The 18,275-nt window shown below is 49.5% G+C and overlaps 1 protein-coding gene across 1 annotated transcript in view; it reads right to left on the bottom strand.

Moving 5' to 3' along the window:
* Positions 1 to 501: 501 nt before the first annotated feature.
* Positions 502 to 18,275, bottom strand: part of Syt13 (synaptotagmin 13) — a 28,252-nt gene continuing 10,478 nt past the window's right edge. Inside the window, exons 2-6 of the mRNA XM_055600196.1 lie at positions 14,740 to 14,965; positions 12,526 to 12,660; positions 9,518 to 9,819; positions 4,734 to 4,863; positions 502 to 2,721 (exon numbers count right to left, since the gene is read on the bottom strand). Coding sequence (XP_055456171.1) covers positions 2,417 to 2,721; positions 4,734 to 4,863; positions 9,518 to 9,819; positions 12,526 to 12,660; positions 14,740 to 14,965 — 1,098 coding nt within the window. The 3' untranslated portion in view covers positions 502 to 2,416. The remainder of the gene's footprint in view (positions 2,722 to 4,733; positions 4,864 to 9,517; positions 9,820 to 12,525; positions 12,661 to 14,739; positions 14,966 to 18,275) is intronic.

Raw genomic sequence — 18,275 nt, forward strand, 5'->3', positions numbered from 1 at the left:
ATCAAATAAATAAAATTCAGGTTCGAGTCTTTGCTTAAACGCAAGACAACTTCTTTAGAGGCCTGAGCTGAGGTGGTCACCTGGAAGGCCAGTGGTGGCAGGAGTCCAGGAGGCCCTTTGTACCTCCTGTCCTCTGCTTCCTCAATCCTCCACTGATGGGGCGTTGGGGTGGGAGTTGAAGAATCATAAGAGCCCATGTGGTATTCTTACCAGGAATGAAGTCAAAGCTCTAACACACATACAAACTCTCTCTCTCTCTCTCTCTCTCTCTCTCTCATCCACCCGTCTTTGTCCTAGCAGTTCCACTCACTTTTAGACATACTTCCAAGAGACTATACATCTACATGAGAGACAGGCATAAAAATATCCACAGTGGCAGTTCCTATAAAATAACTGTGAAGGGGGAAGAAGGTGATTTAAATGAACATCAATAGAATGGGCTGTGGAGGAGCCATACAGCAGAATATTATACAGCTGTGAAAGAAAAACTAGAACCGCATGTCTGCATGAAGCTTAGAATTTTAATGTCGAACAAAAATAGTGTGGTGCAAAGCTTAGAAACAGACAGATACTCTCTAGTGCTCAGGAGTCACATGATCATATAGCAAAAATCTAAAGGAATGCTGGGGCTAACAAACCAGAATGCAAGAGCCTGGTCCCAGCACTAGTGGGGAACTCGACTATAGTCCTCAATGTTTAGTGAAGTTGGCAGAGGTCCATGGGTGCTTAATGCACACGCTTTTCCCCCCCCTAAATTTTATACATCTAAAATATTAAGGAAAAGGAACAAAGAGAAACACTGGGCTGCCAACCCCATTGGAAATGATTTATTTACCACTGTAAGATTTGTGCTCCAAATTGTAACCAGGCATGTGACCACAATGTCTCATGCGTCTTTTTGTGCTTTGATTTGGGACCATCTAACAACATCTAACAGGAAACACCAAGGGCAGAGACACTCCAAAGGTTGCCACCTCAGTCCAGACACTGGCGCCTCCCACTGGGCTGGCTGACATCCGAGAGCAGCTGAGCTGAGCTCCTCTCCCGGCTTCTTCTATCTGCTGCTTCCACTAAGGGGGTGTGCTGGTGGCCGCCCTGGAGTCATCTCTAGTCAGAATGGACAGACACATGCAAGGTCTTGGTGGGCAAATGCAGACAAGTAGACACCTAGTGAGGGTGGGAGGGGGTTCACAGAGGACTGTGGGAACTCACACACTAACAGCCCAGCAGCAGCCTAGCCTGAAAGTGCCTCTCGATTTATTTCTGCCTCTTGCTAGAAAATGCCCCCTGACAAAGGCTTAGGTTCTTTCCCCTAACATGAACTGATCCCACATGTTCACGCAGATTCAGGGTTGCTCATTGATTCAGAGGCGACTTACAAGCATGGCTGGAAGCAAGCTAAGCCAGTGTCAAAGGTCACTGAAGGTTTTCGGTTCAGTGTTCTCACATCTCTGAGTAATTTACAGAGGAAATTTTGGAGAGAAAGTACTGTCATGAGAGGAGCTAGGAACTATATGAGGTGAGCAGTGACAGATTGATGTCAGCTGAGAAACTAGTTGATTGCCTTCTGAAGTTGGCCTGGCAGGCCCCCATGACATCGGTGTTGTGCTACAGGTGGCCACACTGAGGCGCTGTGGAGCAAGGAAGTGACTGACAACCTGAATTGTGCAGCCACTTACATTTAATTCCTAGATGGTCATCTGTTGGAAATATCAACAGAGGCAGCCAAACTTAGCTTCTTCTTGTTTCCCAGTTGAAGGAACGTGTCCCCCAAACCGGAAGGAGGCACATTTTCAAGCGGCCACATTTCCTCTTTAAAGTTGTCATCCGCCTCCTCGTTCACACAGCCAGACAGAATTAGCCAAGCTCCGAGCTTCAGGAGGACCTGAAGCCCAGGCACACTGAGAAGTACAAGTCTGTCCTGTGGAGTCAGCTCGGCGGGAGACACTTTGATACAGTCTCTCAAGTTGTGATGACCTCCAACCATAAGATTATTTTCATTGCTACTTCATAACTGTAAGTTTGCTACTGTTGTGAATCACAATGTAAATAGTTTTGGAGAGAGAGGCGTGCCAAAGGGGTCACGACCCACAGATTGAGAACCGCTGCTTTAGACTGACGTGAGCAAGGACTGCCCACAGAATGTACCTGACACATGTCTTTTCCCATAACACACATGAGCAAGACACGGAATTCTGAGTGACCCTGATGTGCCAGTCACACTCACCGTCCTGGTGACCCCGCCCACTTTTTAGTATTAGGAATATAGTAAGAGAGGACTGAGGTCCTGGCCCCAGCCAGCATTTCTGCCTCTGTCCTTGGGTGTAGGCGTGTGGACAGGGCAGGAGGGGATGACTGACGGCTGAGGCTGGAGGATGACTGTGTCCCAGAAGGACTGTCAGCGGCTGAGGGCTGACTACAGGTGCAGCTGGTGCCACATGGCGATCTGCCGGCGCGGGTTCTTCAGCATCTCCTCCCAGTGGCTGCGCTCGGAGCCTGAGGCATGCAGGCCAAGGCTGCAGTGGCCCAGCTCAAAGCTCGGCCCCTCCTCGCCCTGGCCCAGCACCTCCAGCTCCACACTAGAAGCCCGAAGCAGGTCATCCGGTAGCTCAAACATGATCATCTCGTTCCACACAGGGTTGATCTTGTGCTTGGCTCTTTTTGTCTGTTTCTTCTTCAGCTTCTGAGCCTGGTGCTTCAAGGTCACCTTGACAGAGACATCTAGGGAGGGGTACAGAGGAAGGAAAGATGGAGGGGAGCAAGTGAGTTGCTAAGATATCTGATCACACCAGTAATACTGCCCCTTCCTGGGGTTTTCCATACTTCTGCTGGACCATGCTTTCACTCAAAAGATATTAAATATCTACCAGCTGGCAGGGACTGGTCTAGATAGATATAGAAACACAAAGTTGTCATGTCTGTAACTTGTACTAGAATGTGAAAGACTGGCCATACAGGTTGCATATCTTTATCTGTTAAGGTTTGGGACCATTAACACTTCAGATTTGGTGTGTTTTTCATACTAGGGGATACTTGCAGATATGAGATATCTTGGGGATAGGACTCAAGCGTAAGCACAAACTTCATTTAATGATTCTTTTTTTTCTTGAACCTAGAGTCTTACACATACTAAGCAATCATGCATTCTACCACTGAGTCAGCTCTCCAGCTTTCTTTTCCATTTTTCTTTAGAGACAGGGTTGCACCAAGTCACCCCAGCTAGTCTCGAATTCCTCTACAGCCCAGGCAGGCCCGAAACTTGAGCTCTTCCTGTTTTCAGAGACCCTGGGGTTCCAGTCCTATACCTCTGGGTTCACACTCATACACAAAGCCTGAAGATGCTTTTACACAACGTAAAACCAAGTTTTCATGGTGTAAAACTCCCCACTACTCAGGAGAGCCCAGGTGTCGGCGGTTATCGGATTTTGGGTTTTCAGATTAGATATACATCAGCCTGCAACAAAGCATATGAGGTCAGTGGGTGGCGTGTGTCAGATGGCCTCTGGGGAACCACGTTGACTATAAACCCTTCTAAGTGACTTGACAAACCAAGCCATGGACAATGGCTTAGATGACTTCCTGTTTGATTTCAGATCAAACCAGGGACAAGGGCTTAGGTTACCCCCAGTTTGAGTTAAAATGAGACCAGAACACCAACGACCTCTCCACCTTCATCCTCTTCATTCTCTAGTCAGCATTTGTGTCCATTGTTAAGATGGTGCGTGTCCTCCTGGCTGAGTTCTGTTCACTTGTCTTTTTTCTAAGTTTACGTGAGGAGCTGGATTTCCTGTGAAGAGGGTGAAGGCAGGCTCCCTGTCCCCAGGTCCCCAGGAAGTCCACAAGTCAGCAGGCAATCTTCCACAGTTTAGGACATTCTGTTTTCATTAGTCAAGGTTGCCCAAGCTAACGAGATAGTAATTGTTACTTTGTATTTATTGCTATCGCTATTGCCCCTGGGTGGTTAGTTTGTTATTTCTACAGAGATATTTCAGACACAAAGTGCTCTTCTGTAATGATCCTAATGGGAGCTATTTAAAAAAAAAAAAAAAAAGGCAAGGCAGAATTGACTGGAAGGGATGAAGCGAGGCATCTACCTCTGACCTGTGGCTCAGAACTGCAGTAACACCAGCCCTTCTGATTTCATTTGCTCAAGACCTGTTAGGAATGCACAGGCAAATCTATAAATATAAATTGTAACTTTTAATGCATACAGATGATTTCTGTAGTATTGATACTGAACACTCCATTCACCGTGTAGACGTGGCCCAGCTCATCCCTGATGCTTTTCTGTTTTGCTAGGAGAACCTGCTTGGTCTCCACAACTAGGGACCTGTGCGCAGGTATCAGAAGGCAACCCCAAACCTACAGACTTCTACAAAGAGCCTTCTGTGAGCATCTGTACCATAGACTCCTCAAACCCCAGACTTTACCTTCGAAGCCACACGCTAGCAGCTGTCACCCATGCTCAGTGGGTGTGTATGAGAAGAAGGCATTTGGTCATGGCTTGGAATGGAAAGCAGAGTGAGAGGGTGTTGGAACACTAGCAGAGATGTGACAGAACTTGAAGGCATGAGTGTGCCTGTCAGAACAGACTAGTATATCCTGGGCAACAGATGCTGAAGGAGACTCCACAGCTGAACCCCTATCACCTCCCATTTTAGGTCAGGTGCCACTGACTTCTGCATGTATTGTGAGCTGAGGCACCCTGGCTCTATCCTTTCACCCTTACTCACCCTTGCCCAGAAGCTCCTTGGATTGGTTGGAGTGGAGGTTCTTGGCTTTGATCAGCACCACCAGGAGGCGATTGGCAGCTGGGAGGTAGCTGATTGACAGAAGGACCTCCCCAGTCCCTGCAGATGGCTCCTGAACACAGAAGGATAGAGATTACCCTTGAGTCTGACTTCTGACCTGTCACCTGAAGCTGAGGGGAGTCACACAGCCCTCATACCCATAGACATCTGGGATCCATTCACCTACGGCTAGTTTATCTACCACCACACAAGGCAGGCAGCAGGGCCCAGAGGAGGGGGGCTGGCATGTGTGTCAAAGGGAGTACTTGGTCTATCACATGCCATCTCTCTATGTTTAGTTTTTTGAGACAGGGTCTCACTATGTAGCCCTAGCTAGCCTGGAAATCACTAGGTAGGCCAAGCTGGCAATGAACTCAGAAGTTTACCTGCCTCTGCCTCTACAGTACTGAGATTAGGCATGAGCCACCACACCCTGTCACATGATGTCTCTTTAAATCTAATTTATGAATGGAAAATAGCCCCCACTCAGGCTACACTGAAGGAAGAAAGTGGGGCCCCTTTCTCCTTCTGTACTCTTTGCCTAGACTCTGGGTATCCCTTTGTAGATCTCTAGGATCCTAGGGAACCCAGTTTGAAAGTCACAGCATGGACCCATCAGGCTCCTGGAGGGGTAGAGAGTTATTTCTTTTTCCCCTGGATTTTGTTTATTTTTAATTATGTGTGTGTGTATGTGTGTGTGTGTGTGTGTGTGTGTGTGCATGTGTGAGGACAGGTACCTCAGAGACCACAAAAGATCATCAGATCCCTTGAAGCTGGATTACAGATAGCTGAGAGTCACCCAAAATTCATGCTGCAACTTGGGCCCTCTTTAGGAGTGGTAGGAGCTCTCAGTTAACTGAGCCGCTTTTCCCAGGACCAAGTTGTCCATTTCTTTGCATGAAGAGAAGACTCCAGCTTTGCAGCACAGCATCACTAATGAGGTGGCTGCCAAAGCTTAACAAGGACTGGAGTCACCAACAGGAGCCAGTATCATGAGCACAAGGCTGGGTCACCAGGGAAGACTAGCAAGGACTGAGTGGCAGTGGAGTAGTCAGAGTATGTGCTGGTCCTCTAGGAAGCTGGCAGACACTCTTGGTTCACCCCTGTGAACCTCAACCTCCTGTAAGAGTGTGAAATGTTGCCAAGTCCTTTGAAGAACCCTTCCTTGCCCTGTGGCACACCTTTTAGTACCCAGATTTTCTGCTTTTTTGCTGCTCAGTGAGGGGATTCAGGGAGATCATCCCCACCCCCACACTGGGATCACTGGCGAGTGGTCACAGAGCCCTTTACCTCCTTCAGTCGCACAAAGGCAGGCCGTGGTGCCTGGCTGTGTGTTCTGAGCACACCCTCAGCCTCAGAGCATGCCTGTCATCCAAGACAAATGTCTCTACCATGACCCCAAAGGCTCATTTTTCCCAGGGGACTCTTGAGATTGTCCTTTGCTCTTGAGGGAGGAGCCAGCTCTCTATCCTAATTAATTCCAATTTGTTGCTCTAATGTCTCCTCCTCCTTTGAATTGTTTCTAGGATAAGAATTAGGGAACCTGCAGTAGCAATACCTCTGCAGAGAAGCAAGATAACCCCACCCACACCTTTGTCCCCACAATCATCTTCCCCCGTGTCATCTGTGAGCTACTGTCAGGACAGGAAAGCAGAGAGCTTCCTTTGGAGATTGCTAGACTTGCCACCCTCCCCATGCAGAACAGAACAAGCCTTCCTGCTCTGCTCCCATTCATCTCTTTGCTAATTGGACCCTTGAGGCAGCTAGTGGTCTTTCCTGGTCGGCTGAAGTGCCCAGAGGCAAGCCTTGCACTCGATATTCCAGCACAAGTGTAATTAAATATAGGTGGCTGGTCACATGACACATTGATCTGCGAGTCTCAGGGAAGCTTGGGATGGCACGAGTGCAGACAACTCAGGTCTATTAAGCAAGGGCACTGTGCTCCATGCGAGTGTGTCGCCTGCTCCACCAGGCTGCAGGTTCATTACACACCTCGGGCACCAGGCACACACTGAACACAAAATAAATATTTGCCAGAAAAAAAAAAATTCAGGTGTCTCTCTTAATCTTGGCAGTGACCTTGAGAAGGACACTGAGATTCTCATTCTCGGCAGGAGACCCCCTCCTGGGTCAGTAGCTATGACATAGCAATCTGAGACTCCCATGGAGTCGGCTGTAAGGGAGCCCAAGTCTGAGATCACTGCTCTGGCTTCCTGAATGGACAGTCTCTCGTAGCTCTCTCATGTCACAGTGAAGGCACTGAGGACTGGAGACAGGTGGCAAGCAGGCAGCCCAGGAGCTGCAGAGCTGGCAAGGTAAGCTATCCTGAGCTCCACAGCTGAGCTGGACTGCTGTTATAAAGGGCCAGGCCTGAGCCCTCTACTGCTCCCAGAGCAGGCCTACATCTCTGTGCTCCTGGGAAGGGCTTCTCACATGTGTAGGGGTGAAAACCAGGACCAGCCTTATGGATGTCATCAGACAAGAGAGCTGTAGCAACACCCCACCCTGGCCTCAGATGCTCAAAGCACCACAAATGAAAACCAGCCTTTGTTTCTTCTCCCTTTTCCTGTCTCTCCCCACTTCTTTTTTTTTTTTTCTTAGATGCTCAATGAATCACTCACTCCAGGCCGCCCTCAGAGTGGGGTGCTCTGTTGTCCCCAATGACGCACATGCCACTTTGGGCTAAATGTCTTCCAGCAGGAACTGGGGCACTGCTGCCACCTCTGTTAACCCATTCAAGACCAGAAAAGAAAAAAAAATATCTGGGCTGCAGCAGCTGCAGACTCCCTCACCAGCTTTTGGTCAGCCTTCACTCTCCATCAGAGTAGGGCTTCCTGACCTGGCCTGGAGGTTGAAGGCTCCCCACGCCGCTGCCCAGAGGGAAAGAGATATGCCCAGCTAGCTGTGGAGTGGTGACAGCTTCAGGAAGAGTGATGACATTAAGATGGATGAGCCTGAGGACAGGACTCCAGCTGCAGTTGTGGCAGGCTGCCTGGGACACAGTAGGGGTTGGGTGAGGTACTTGTGAATGAGTGATTGTTGTCTTTCAGGGGATGGACAGAAGCGGGCAAGACACCCAGGATTCTGTCTCAGTGAGGGTGAGTTTCAGCCCTTCTGTGGTTGTACCAAAACACATATGCTTGGTAGGGGGACTTCCTAAGCTCCAGAGAGAACCAGCTTACTACTTTAATAAGCCCATGTGTCTTCTCTGCCATTAGGGGCCCTGTGACAACACAAGCACCTCAAATCACATACTTATTAGAAAGTGGGTTTTGAAGCAGCAGGCTCAAAGGGTGGTTGTGTTTTGTTTTTTTGTTTTTCCTATCAATTTTCCAAGCTGAGAAAAACAGAAAAATGATGACCCAAAGAGAAGCAGGCAAGAAGTAGAGTGCTCTCTGCCTCCTATAGTCCAGGCTTGAACAGGAAAGACTTCTGTCCGTCACCTCCTCTGCCAGGTGCATGGCAGGTGAAAAAAAGCACCCAGGAAGAGTCAGAAGGACATGCCGTTGAGGTTGCACTGTCTATCTGGTCTGGTCTGCGGATGCTGTGTGGATTGTTAATCAAGTGAACCTCAGTTCCCCTGAGTGCAGTTCCCCTGTGTTGCCCCTACCTGGCTGGTTTGGGAAATGAAGACAATGACTACTACTCAGGGAGGTGACTTCCTGAGCTGAGCCACTTGAGCTACTGAGATGAGGAACACAGAAATGGTGTCCAGACGGGCAAGTTGGCAACTTGCTTTATTGAGAAAAGTGATAGGAAAGGCTTTCAGCTTTGCGGGCCTTGCAAGCTGATCTTGACTGGTCCAGCCTCTGGCCCATGGGGGTACATCAAACCTTGTAGACAAAGGATCGCTGTGAATGTCACCCAATGCAAAACTATAAACACACTACTTAAGGCATTCTAAGATTATGGGTTTTTTTTTTTAAATATAACTTGATTGCATGGTTCTTAGATACATCTTAGTGGTGTAGACCAGCTAATTGGCAGATGAGTTGTCATTATCAGAAGCTCCCTGAAGGCTCCACACTGTTAGGCTCTTGGATAGATCCTGAGGACTTCACACCATCCCTGCCCTGCCTTGACTGCATGCTATCTTGACATGTGAAGAACATGGTTTGCTCCCCAAGGAGCAAGAGGTCTCAGCAGTCTCCACAGAGGACACTATCCCCAACCAGTGTCTCTGCAGACCGTGGGTGGTACTCTGGTCTTCACAGAGCCCAGGTAGCTCCTTCAGAGCCAATACTAGCTCTCCTGCCTACCAGGCCTTCCAGAACCCTCCATCAGAGTGCATCTCTTCTTAGACATTTCGGTATCTAACTCCTGTCTCAGATTGCTGTCAGCAGCCATCTGTATCCTCTTGTCCCCCAGTCTGCATGCTCTGAAAACATGCTGCCTTCCTCATATCTCTGCAGGGTTAAGCTTAGGAGGAGCATAGGAACCACAGCTGGATTCAGGTGAGGGAAGCTCTACCATAGCACGGAAGCTGATATACCCTGCATTATACTGCACTTGGCAGCAGGGGCATCTTTGAACAGTAAGAGGTACCCCTTGGGATAGGTGCCAGGATCCCCAAGTTCTGGACTATGAGCCCTCCCAGCCTCCCTTTAGGAGCCCCATCTGCCTTTTGCCTGAGCCAAGAATGTCTCTGCACCTTGTTTTATCACCTCAATGGTCTACTCTCGCCCTCTGCCAGCCAGCTCTAGCCCTCAGGTCTGAAAAGCCCCTACCTTTGCTGTGGTCTTCAGCTCACCCCACTGTGCCACTCCCAGGGGAACAGATGTTCCATCCAGGCCCAGGCAGAGTTCCCCAATCACACTGTGGCGTGAGAAGCGGTCACAGGTCCGAAGAGTGAGCGTCAGGGTGGCTTTGGGAAGCTCCTCCTCACCCAGGGGCAAGGCCAGGCCCTCCTCCCAGGTTGTGTGCAGCTGACGTTTCTTCAGAGCCGTCTGTGCCTCCACGGAGCCAGTCTTGATAGCCACGCTGCCTTGGATGTAGCAGTCACAGCCTCCTTCGTGGTCACTGGTGACAGCTGCAGGCAAGGACAAAACAAGACAGACCTGGCACTTCCCAAGGATGGGTGGAGTAGGTCCCCTGACAGGACTACAGAACACAGATGACCTCCGCGTCTGCAGGAGCCTGGGACTGACCACTACATTCCATCACTGTGCAAATGTCTTGTAGAGAAACATTTCAAGATGAAACATCACGTGGGGGGCGGGGTGAGTTTTCCTCGGATAACGGGGAAAAGAGGAGGCATTTCCTATATGCCTTCCCACCTCAAGATTCACACGTATATTCATTGGTGCCAAGGCCCCTGAAGAGCTTTTATTAGGATAGCTACCAGTGCTGTGACTCATGTATTTCTGTATCTTCAATATTTACCACACAGTCACTTGCAAGCTGAATCACTGGGCTGCTGCCTCATGGCTGTTGCTTCCGAGTCTCACCCTTGATGTTTTAGGTGCGTCACACTGTGAACTGTGTTAGTCAGCTTTCTGACACTATAACAAATACCTTAGAGAATCAACTTATAAACTGAAAAGGTTTACTTAGGTTCAGGGTTTTGGAAACTCTAGCCCATGATGACAGTGGCAACATGACTTTGTGGAGCAGCATAGTCATGGCAGAATCACGTGACCAAGCAGAACAATTCACATGATGGCCAGGAAACAAATGAGTATGAAGAAGAGACCAGTGGACTAGGGAACAAGTGTTAACCACGTGCACCTTTGAGAGTAGTTAGGAACTAAGCTGTAGCACCGGTGTGAACCTCCTAGCAGGCATTTGGCCAGTCTGGTTGGCTTTGGTCTTGAACCTCACCAGGAAAGGAACCTGGGTCTCCCACACAGTGTGCCCACCCTGTGCCATTAAGCTCCTCTCCTCCTGGCAGGTGTTTCTAAAGTGTCATGGCAAGGTGTCCTGAAGCTCCTCCTCTTCCCAAGACACTCTGGTGACTGTCCCTTCAGTGTGGAAGTCGACATTTCACAGAGAGAGGGAGATGTTGAATGAGCCCTGTCTCCACAAATGAGGCCTGAGGACCTGATGTCCCAAAAGACAAGAGCATTCTTCTGAGCTTCAAGGGGCTGCTTATTCCTGGCTCTGTCACTTAGTATCAGAGTAACCTGGATAACCTCGTAGGAGAGGCTAGAACTCAGTTTCCTATTCTGTAAAATGGCATTTCCCCGAGGATCAGAGGTACTAAAGCACATGAAAGTGCTAAAAGATCCTAATCAACAGTAAAAAGGGAAAATTCTAACTCAGATGAGGAAACCAGGGGCTAAGGAAAAACTCAGATGCAGGACACTTAGCAAGTTTGAAGCCCTAATTTCCATCCATAAGGTCAAGTTTAACACAAGTGATGTGATATGCGACAGTTAGCTTTGTCAACTTGGCAGGATCTAGAATCATTCAGGAGACAAACTTCTGGGCATGCTCAAGACGGAGCTCTTCCATCCAATTGTGGGAGGCAGCCGAGTCTAAGGTCCTAGAGTTCATCGCTCCCTACTTCCGGTCTGTAGACACAGGACGACCAGCTACCTCAAGCTCTGGCTGCCATGTCTTCTCCACCATGGTACACGATGGACATGTACCCTTGAATTATGTGCCATAATAAAATTCTTTCTCTGTAAATTACCTTTGTCAGGATATTTCTGTCACAGCAACTAGACAATTAAACGCCTGTTTGAACCTGCAAAGGCCATGCGCTGCAGGCGCAGCCCCTGGCTGATGGAGCTCTAGGGAGGTGGGGCCGAGTGGAAGGAAACCAGTCACTAGGCATGTTCCTGAAGAGAATATTGGGACCGCTTGCCCTCTGCTTCCTTGTCACTGCAAGTTGAGCGCCTTTGCCCAGTGTGTGCTCTCTGGCATGGAGTTCTGCCTACTGTGCTGTTCTGTTCACAGACCCAAAGGCAACAGAGCCACCCATGGACTGAAGCCTCTGGAGCTGTGAGCCAAAACAACTCTTTCCTCCTTTTAAGTCCCCCTCCTCAGGCATTTTGTCAAAGTGATGGAAAATCGCCAACACTGAAACAAGAGGAATAAGGAAGAGACACAATGCACGGCTGACCCCATCACTCACTACCAGCCCTGGTTTCCTTGCAAAATCTTAACTTGGTTGGTGGCGAGGTCTACTGTCAGTGAAGTGGTCCCCAGGACATCTTACCAGACAAACCACCCAATTCTTGGGGAAGTTCTCAGAAATGTTTCTGACCTTTGAGAGAGAGTTTTTGTCTGGCACAAATCCCTGTTTAAGGTCAAAGGCATTGCTGGCAAAGGCTTCTAACTCTTCATCACCACTTAGCTCCTCATCCTCTTGGGCAGCCTGCCAGGCCACATTTCCTAGGATACCCTGTAACAAGTGTGGCCAGGTGACAAGGCTCCAACCAATGGGATGTGAGCAGAAGTGACACATGCTGTGTCCATTAAGGCTATCACAGAATGGCTGTGCCACCTTCTAGTTCTTGTCTTATCAGCTAGAAGCACCTAGCAGAAGGCATGAGGAGCTTAGAGAACCACAGGTGGAAGGGACTGGTCCTTGGGTCACCATGTAGAGGAAAGATCTGCCAGGCAGGAATCCCTGATTTTCATGGCTATGGAAGGGAAGGAGAAGAACCTCTGTGTCCAAGAATCATTTGAGACTGTTTGTCAAAGTCTAGCCCTTGTACTCTCGGCCACAGACCCTCCCATCCTGCCTGCAGGGCATTTGATAGTCCCTGCCAATCACACAAAGCAGTACCTTCCAGGCTAGTCACAAATAACTCAGCCTTCTTCTGGTCATAGTCCAGGCGGAAGTGGAGTTTGGGGGCCTGGTTCCAGCTGGCAGCCTTCTCTGGGTTCCAGGTCTCCATAACACAGACATCCTCCACCACACCTGGGAGACAGACAGGGTGACCATGGTTATCATGCTGGGTTCTGCTTCCCTGAAGATATGCCATCTAAGCCAGCAATCCGAGACCAGAACTGTCCCAAAAGGGGACTGTGGCGCTACACCTCAAGGGACCATTGGGGTCCAGTGGTCAATATGTGGGTTTTGATGCCCTATGCAAGCAGCCACATTGCAGCTGTATATCCTTTAGGGGATGCCTTCTCAGCTCAGTGCTTAGCCTATAGTGAGCATCCCACAAAAAAGCTACTGGATGGTTCTGGTCGAGGATGGAATTGTGGGCAAGTCCCATAGGAATGAGCCGGTGAAGATAACAGCACAGAGCAAGTCCAGAGTAGGTGCGGCTGGCAAAGATGGTGGCTTTGGCTTTAATTTATGTGCACTTAACATTTTCTAAGTGAATGGAGGACCTTATCTTTAATCAAGAAGGTCCTAAAACCACTAACAAAATTGCCAGTATTGCTGCCTCTGCTCCTCTCTTGAGCTGGAGCCTAAAGGGAGAATTAAGAAGCCACAATGGCTGCCACAGATGACATTTTGAGCAATCAGAACTGAACCGCTGATCCTCAGAATGAAATAGAGGGCAGAACTCTGGAGGCCATTCATGTCCCCAAGGGACATGATTAGATTCCTGATACAGACCGTGCTCGAAGGAGCAGATTGACCATGGTGAGACCAAGGCACACATATGTGCAGGACGCACTTGGCTCCTGAAGTCATCCTGAAGACAGCAGGCTGGGTGAGAAGGGACTTAGTGCTACCGAGAGCTCTCCGGCTCAGGCAGCCTCAGCCTGAGGATCCACCCAATCCCTGCTGGCATCTCCTATCCCGGAATGGGCATCTCTTGTCCTCTCTTCAGGGCAGCATCTGCAAAGCTCACTGTGCGGCTGTTCTTCCTAAGTGACCGAGGGACAATACCATGTGAAGGACAGCAATGGACTTTTCAAACATGGGGTGCTGAGCACCATGGTGAGGGGAACAGAGGGGCTGGCCCCGGGGGAGTCAAACACAGTCATGCATCATGCTAGCTGCCCATGGATCAGAACCAGGCTGCTGTCCTCTGGAATGGGAAGGGAATGGATAACACGAATACATGTGTGCTGGATTCCCTGCAGCCAGGCATTGCTTAACTTAGCGGAGGGATCTATCCCAGTTTCATCCAAGCGCCTAGTGACCAGGGGCTCCTGAGAGAGGCTCTGACAGTGGGAACCACCCCCAAGAGTGCTCACACCCAAAAGTCTTGCCTGACTTTCCACTCGAGTCTTCAATTTGGAATCTATTTAAAATGTGAGCATGGAGCCTTAATCTGAGGGCCAAGAAGGTCTCCCCATTTGCAGTGCAGATTGAAGTGGTTCCTGAAAAGCCAACGTGTGCCCCTGCAGTAGGCCACCTGTCCACCGTCCAACAGGAATGCACAGGGACCCAGGTCATTGTCAAGCTGCTGCTTCCCGCCGTGCCACATGCAGTGAGCCTGAACCACAGAACCGGCCCCTTCAGTCTTAGGATTGTTCTTCAAAGCTTCTGTATTACAGGTTAAGGCCTGAATCTCCTGCTGGCATCCTGGCTGCACCGTGCTGGGCTGCCTGTGGGTGCTACCTTCTGAAAACTGGTGCTCATAGAAAGAATAGGGACAGTGGCAGCAGCTCTCTGTTTAGATGCTTTGTGCTAAGCCCTACTCCGAGTATTTTATTTTCATCATTGTTTATAAACATTTCACAGTAACCTTCACAGGTAGGTGATATGGTCCCACTTCATCAATGAGGATGAAGTCCCAGAGAGGCTTAGCAGCATGTCTGGTGCCACAGAGCAAGCATATAAAAAGACAGAGAGTTAAACATATAACTCAGAAGCCTGTTTTTAACTTTGATTTTTTTTTTTTAAATCCCTTATGTAATTGCACAAGATCCGAAAGAGACTCTTCATTTCTCAAGCTGGTTGCCAAACTATGGAACCACACCACACCACACAAGGCTCTCTACAGCTTTGGCAGGTAACACACTGTATCCCAAGATGCTGTCGAGACCCTCCCTGTCCCCTGTGCTGCCCACCAGGCGCAGGGAACCCTACCATTCTGAGGAAGGATGAACAGCTCCTCTGTGACCTGCCTCTTGAGGCGACTGTCACTCTGGGCCTGGGGGCTGGCAGGCGCAGCAGACTCCTCTATGGACCCCAGAGTGTAGTCTGCATAGTTGATGACTTCTGGGGCTGTCACGGCTGGCCGGGGACCATAGATGTCCGGGAACTTAAGGAGAGGCCGAGGCTGGACAGGCTCCGTGGATTTTTTAATGTTGAACTACAAATGTGAACAGAAATGGTTAACTGGTGTGAGTAGGAGGGTGTAATAGGGATCATCTCCACTCCAAGAAGGAGAAGAGGGGGCTGACTTCCTGACTTCCTGAAGGATGCAGGAAGTCTCTCTCTCTCTATTTCTCCTCTTCCTCCCCTTCCAATGGCTGAGGCATGCCAGTGGTCCCAACCACACCACAAAATCCAGACCCCTGTAAGAACCTGCCTGACCCACTGGGCTCTGGCACTTCCCAAATCTGTCCGCCTCCTTTCTAAGGCACCCCAAACCATCTCTTACCCACCCATCATCCATCTAAACTATACTGTTTAGCTGTTGGTAGCCTGGCTGCGGTCTGTCCCAAGCCCTAGCATGCCTGACCCATGAGCACAGCAACTAGGTCTTGCCTTCCTCCTACATCTCACCTAAGTGTGGGTTCCATCTGTTTTACCATTTCACAGTGGGGAAACTGAGACCCAGCAGCACTCAGAGCTATATGGAGCCACTAGAGGCTTTGACAGGATTTCATACCATTTACCTGTCGGTATCAGCTGTCGTTTGGCCACTACTAGTGACCAAATGGCAATTGCATCACCATGGTCCAGTCCCAGGTGTTCTGCTTTGTTCCTCAGCCCCAAAGGAACTCCTAAGATACTAACAGGTCTCCGCCATCCTTGACTGAGATCCAGCCTTCTGACAGATGTTGGGACCAGAAGTGAGGCTGTTTGGACGGCCTGGGGAGCATGTCCATGTTTGCATTTGATTTTATTCCAGCTCGGTAGCTTTATAGAAGGGCTGGGTTTGGTTCTTGGGTTTGCTTCATGCCTGGATGAGCCTGTGGTTTTGACAGGGGACTCACCGGTGGCTCAAGGAATGAATGAGGTTCTCCATGGGGCCTCTTGCAGAGCTGGAGTCTAAGTTCCTGCCTATCCTGAAGCAAAAGACCCATCCTGACCCCCTTTGTCTGCTGTCCACAATTATCACTTGGCTGATTAGGGCCACCTTCAGCCACTAGGATGTCACTGTTTGTTCTGATCCTCCTCTCCAAGCCATTACCTTGGTGACTTTTCCTGCTCTGGGGTTGGATGGCACCAATCCTAGGGAAGCCAGCCCAGATGCTATGGTAGGCATGGTCTCCAGACAGAATGCATCCTGCTGGGCAGAAAGCACATGCCCCTGTCTTTTGACTGCAAGATGAGTCAGACGTAGGACAAAGCCAACACTGTGCACTGAGGGCAGAAGGACATGGAGTCTGCCTCTCTGATTTTAATATCATCTGGCCACCAAGGCCACCTACCCTGTGGCCTGGCCATCTCAGCACGTTCACAAGTACAGCTGATTTGAGTTGGGAATTTCTACCTTGCAACCCAGAACATGCCAAATGGATGCCCAGCACTGCAGGAGGCTCCTGAGGGCTCACCAACCCGATGTCCACTCAGCCCCCTGGAATCTCTGTGTGCCCAGCATATGGCTTCCATACTTGGTATTGATCCTTATCCTGGGTGCAAACAGTGGCCTTTTGCAAGAATGATTAACGGCCCAAACTGGAGTAGAGGTGCTGTTGGTAACTCAAGTCTTCAAGGCACAAAAGCACCAACCACCTTGTTCTGCATTTTAGAACCCTGTTTCAGGGCCATTGAGATGGCTCACTGGTTAAAGGCATTTGCTGTCAGATCTGACAACCTAAGTTTGATCCTCAGAACCCACAAAATAGAAGGAAAGAACTGACTCCCATGAGCTGACTTCTGGCCTCCACACATGGACTATGGCAAGCGTGCTCCCTACATACACACAAATAAGCAAACAAATAACTAATTGTAAAAAGTTTTATCTTTCTGTTGCATGTCAAATAGCTGAAACCTCACTGCTCAAGGCATAGAAAAGAGATTTAGGGCAAACAGAGGGAGCCTGGGAGAAGGGGATGGGGAGGGACAAGAATGTCTGGAAGAAAGGGGATGTTGAGGAGCAGGCACACCAGCTCCCAGGTGGAGGTAAAGAGGTGACACTCAGGGCTTCTGGCCTCCCTGTTTTTGAAGCCCAGGACAGAGACCTGAGACAGTGGGTGCTAGTATGTCAGGAAAGATGCTCAGAGGAACTACAATTCAGCAGTTAGGAATGGATGTCTGCCTATCTATGTGGAGCCAGACAGACAGAAGAGACACACATTCAGAACAGACCCCCCAGAGGAGCCCCTTGCAGTCTCCCAGCCTCACCTGACTCCCAGGCTGTTAGCCTCTGGCTCCCTGCACCATGGCCAACTCTGCAGGCACCAGGTTCAGGCTAGGGGGCATGTACCACAGTGCCTGGAGACATGCCCAATACATACACACAGTCACATATATACCAACACCCCATACATGTACATACATACACACATACATATATAAACGCACATACGTACACATATACATATAATCCACATGTACATACACACATACATATACAAGCACACACAGATATGTACACATACGCACATATATAACACACACACACACGTGCATAAATTGAAACTGTCATAGTGACTCACACTTCAGGAGGTGAAGGTAGGAGGATCACAAGTTGGAGGCCAGCCAGACCTATATAGTAAGATTCTTCCACAAACATCTTCAAAATAAAGTTTCTTTTTGGGAAAAAAAAAAATGTGAAAAGCCAGCAGCTTTGGGGGTAACTTGACTGTGAATCTTTGTTTTTCTTCCTCTTTGTTTTCCCCCATGGCGTCTTTGGAGCTTTGGATTGGAGGTGACCCCTGCAGCCCCAGCTGTCACCCTGGATGCTAAGTGCGTGCTTGCCTCCTGCCCTTCCTGCCAGCCTCAGCCCCACCTTCCAGCCTCTGGCTTCCTAAGGAAACAGGCTGGAAGGCTCAGGCTGTCTATAGCAGCTGTTGCAGGCTGGCAGATGGCTTGGGGGTAGGGTGGGAGGATCCGGACTTCCTCTACCGAGCAAATATTGATGGGGCCTCACCTCAGGCCAGGCCTAACCTGAGGGTTCCAGGAAGGAGGACGTCCTTCTTAAAATAACTGGAGAGATAGCTCAGGCAGTAAAAGGCTTAGTCCGCAATCATGAGAACCTGAGTTCAGATCCCCAGTGCCTTCGTAAACAGCAGGGTAGGACAGGACACATGTGTGACCCTGGCATTCAGGGCTGGACATACAGATTCCCCAGGCTCAATGGCCAGACTGTTTAGTCAGAATAGTGACCAACTACTCAGTGAGACTGTGAGTCAAGACATGAGACACCCAAGGTTGATCTCTGGCCTCCACATTCATATGCACACAAGTACACACAAACAAACACACACACACACACACACACACACACA

The sequence above is a fragment of the Psammomys obesus genome, unplaced genomic scaffold (genome assembly GCF_907164565.1).
Source record: "Psammomys obesus unplaced genomic scaffold, mPsaObe1.curated_primary_1811, whole genome shotgun sequence".
Classification (NCBI taxonomy): Eukaryota; Metazoa; Chordata; class Mammalia; order Rodentia; family Muridae; genus Psammomys; species Psammomys obesus.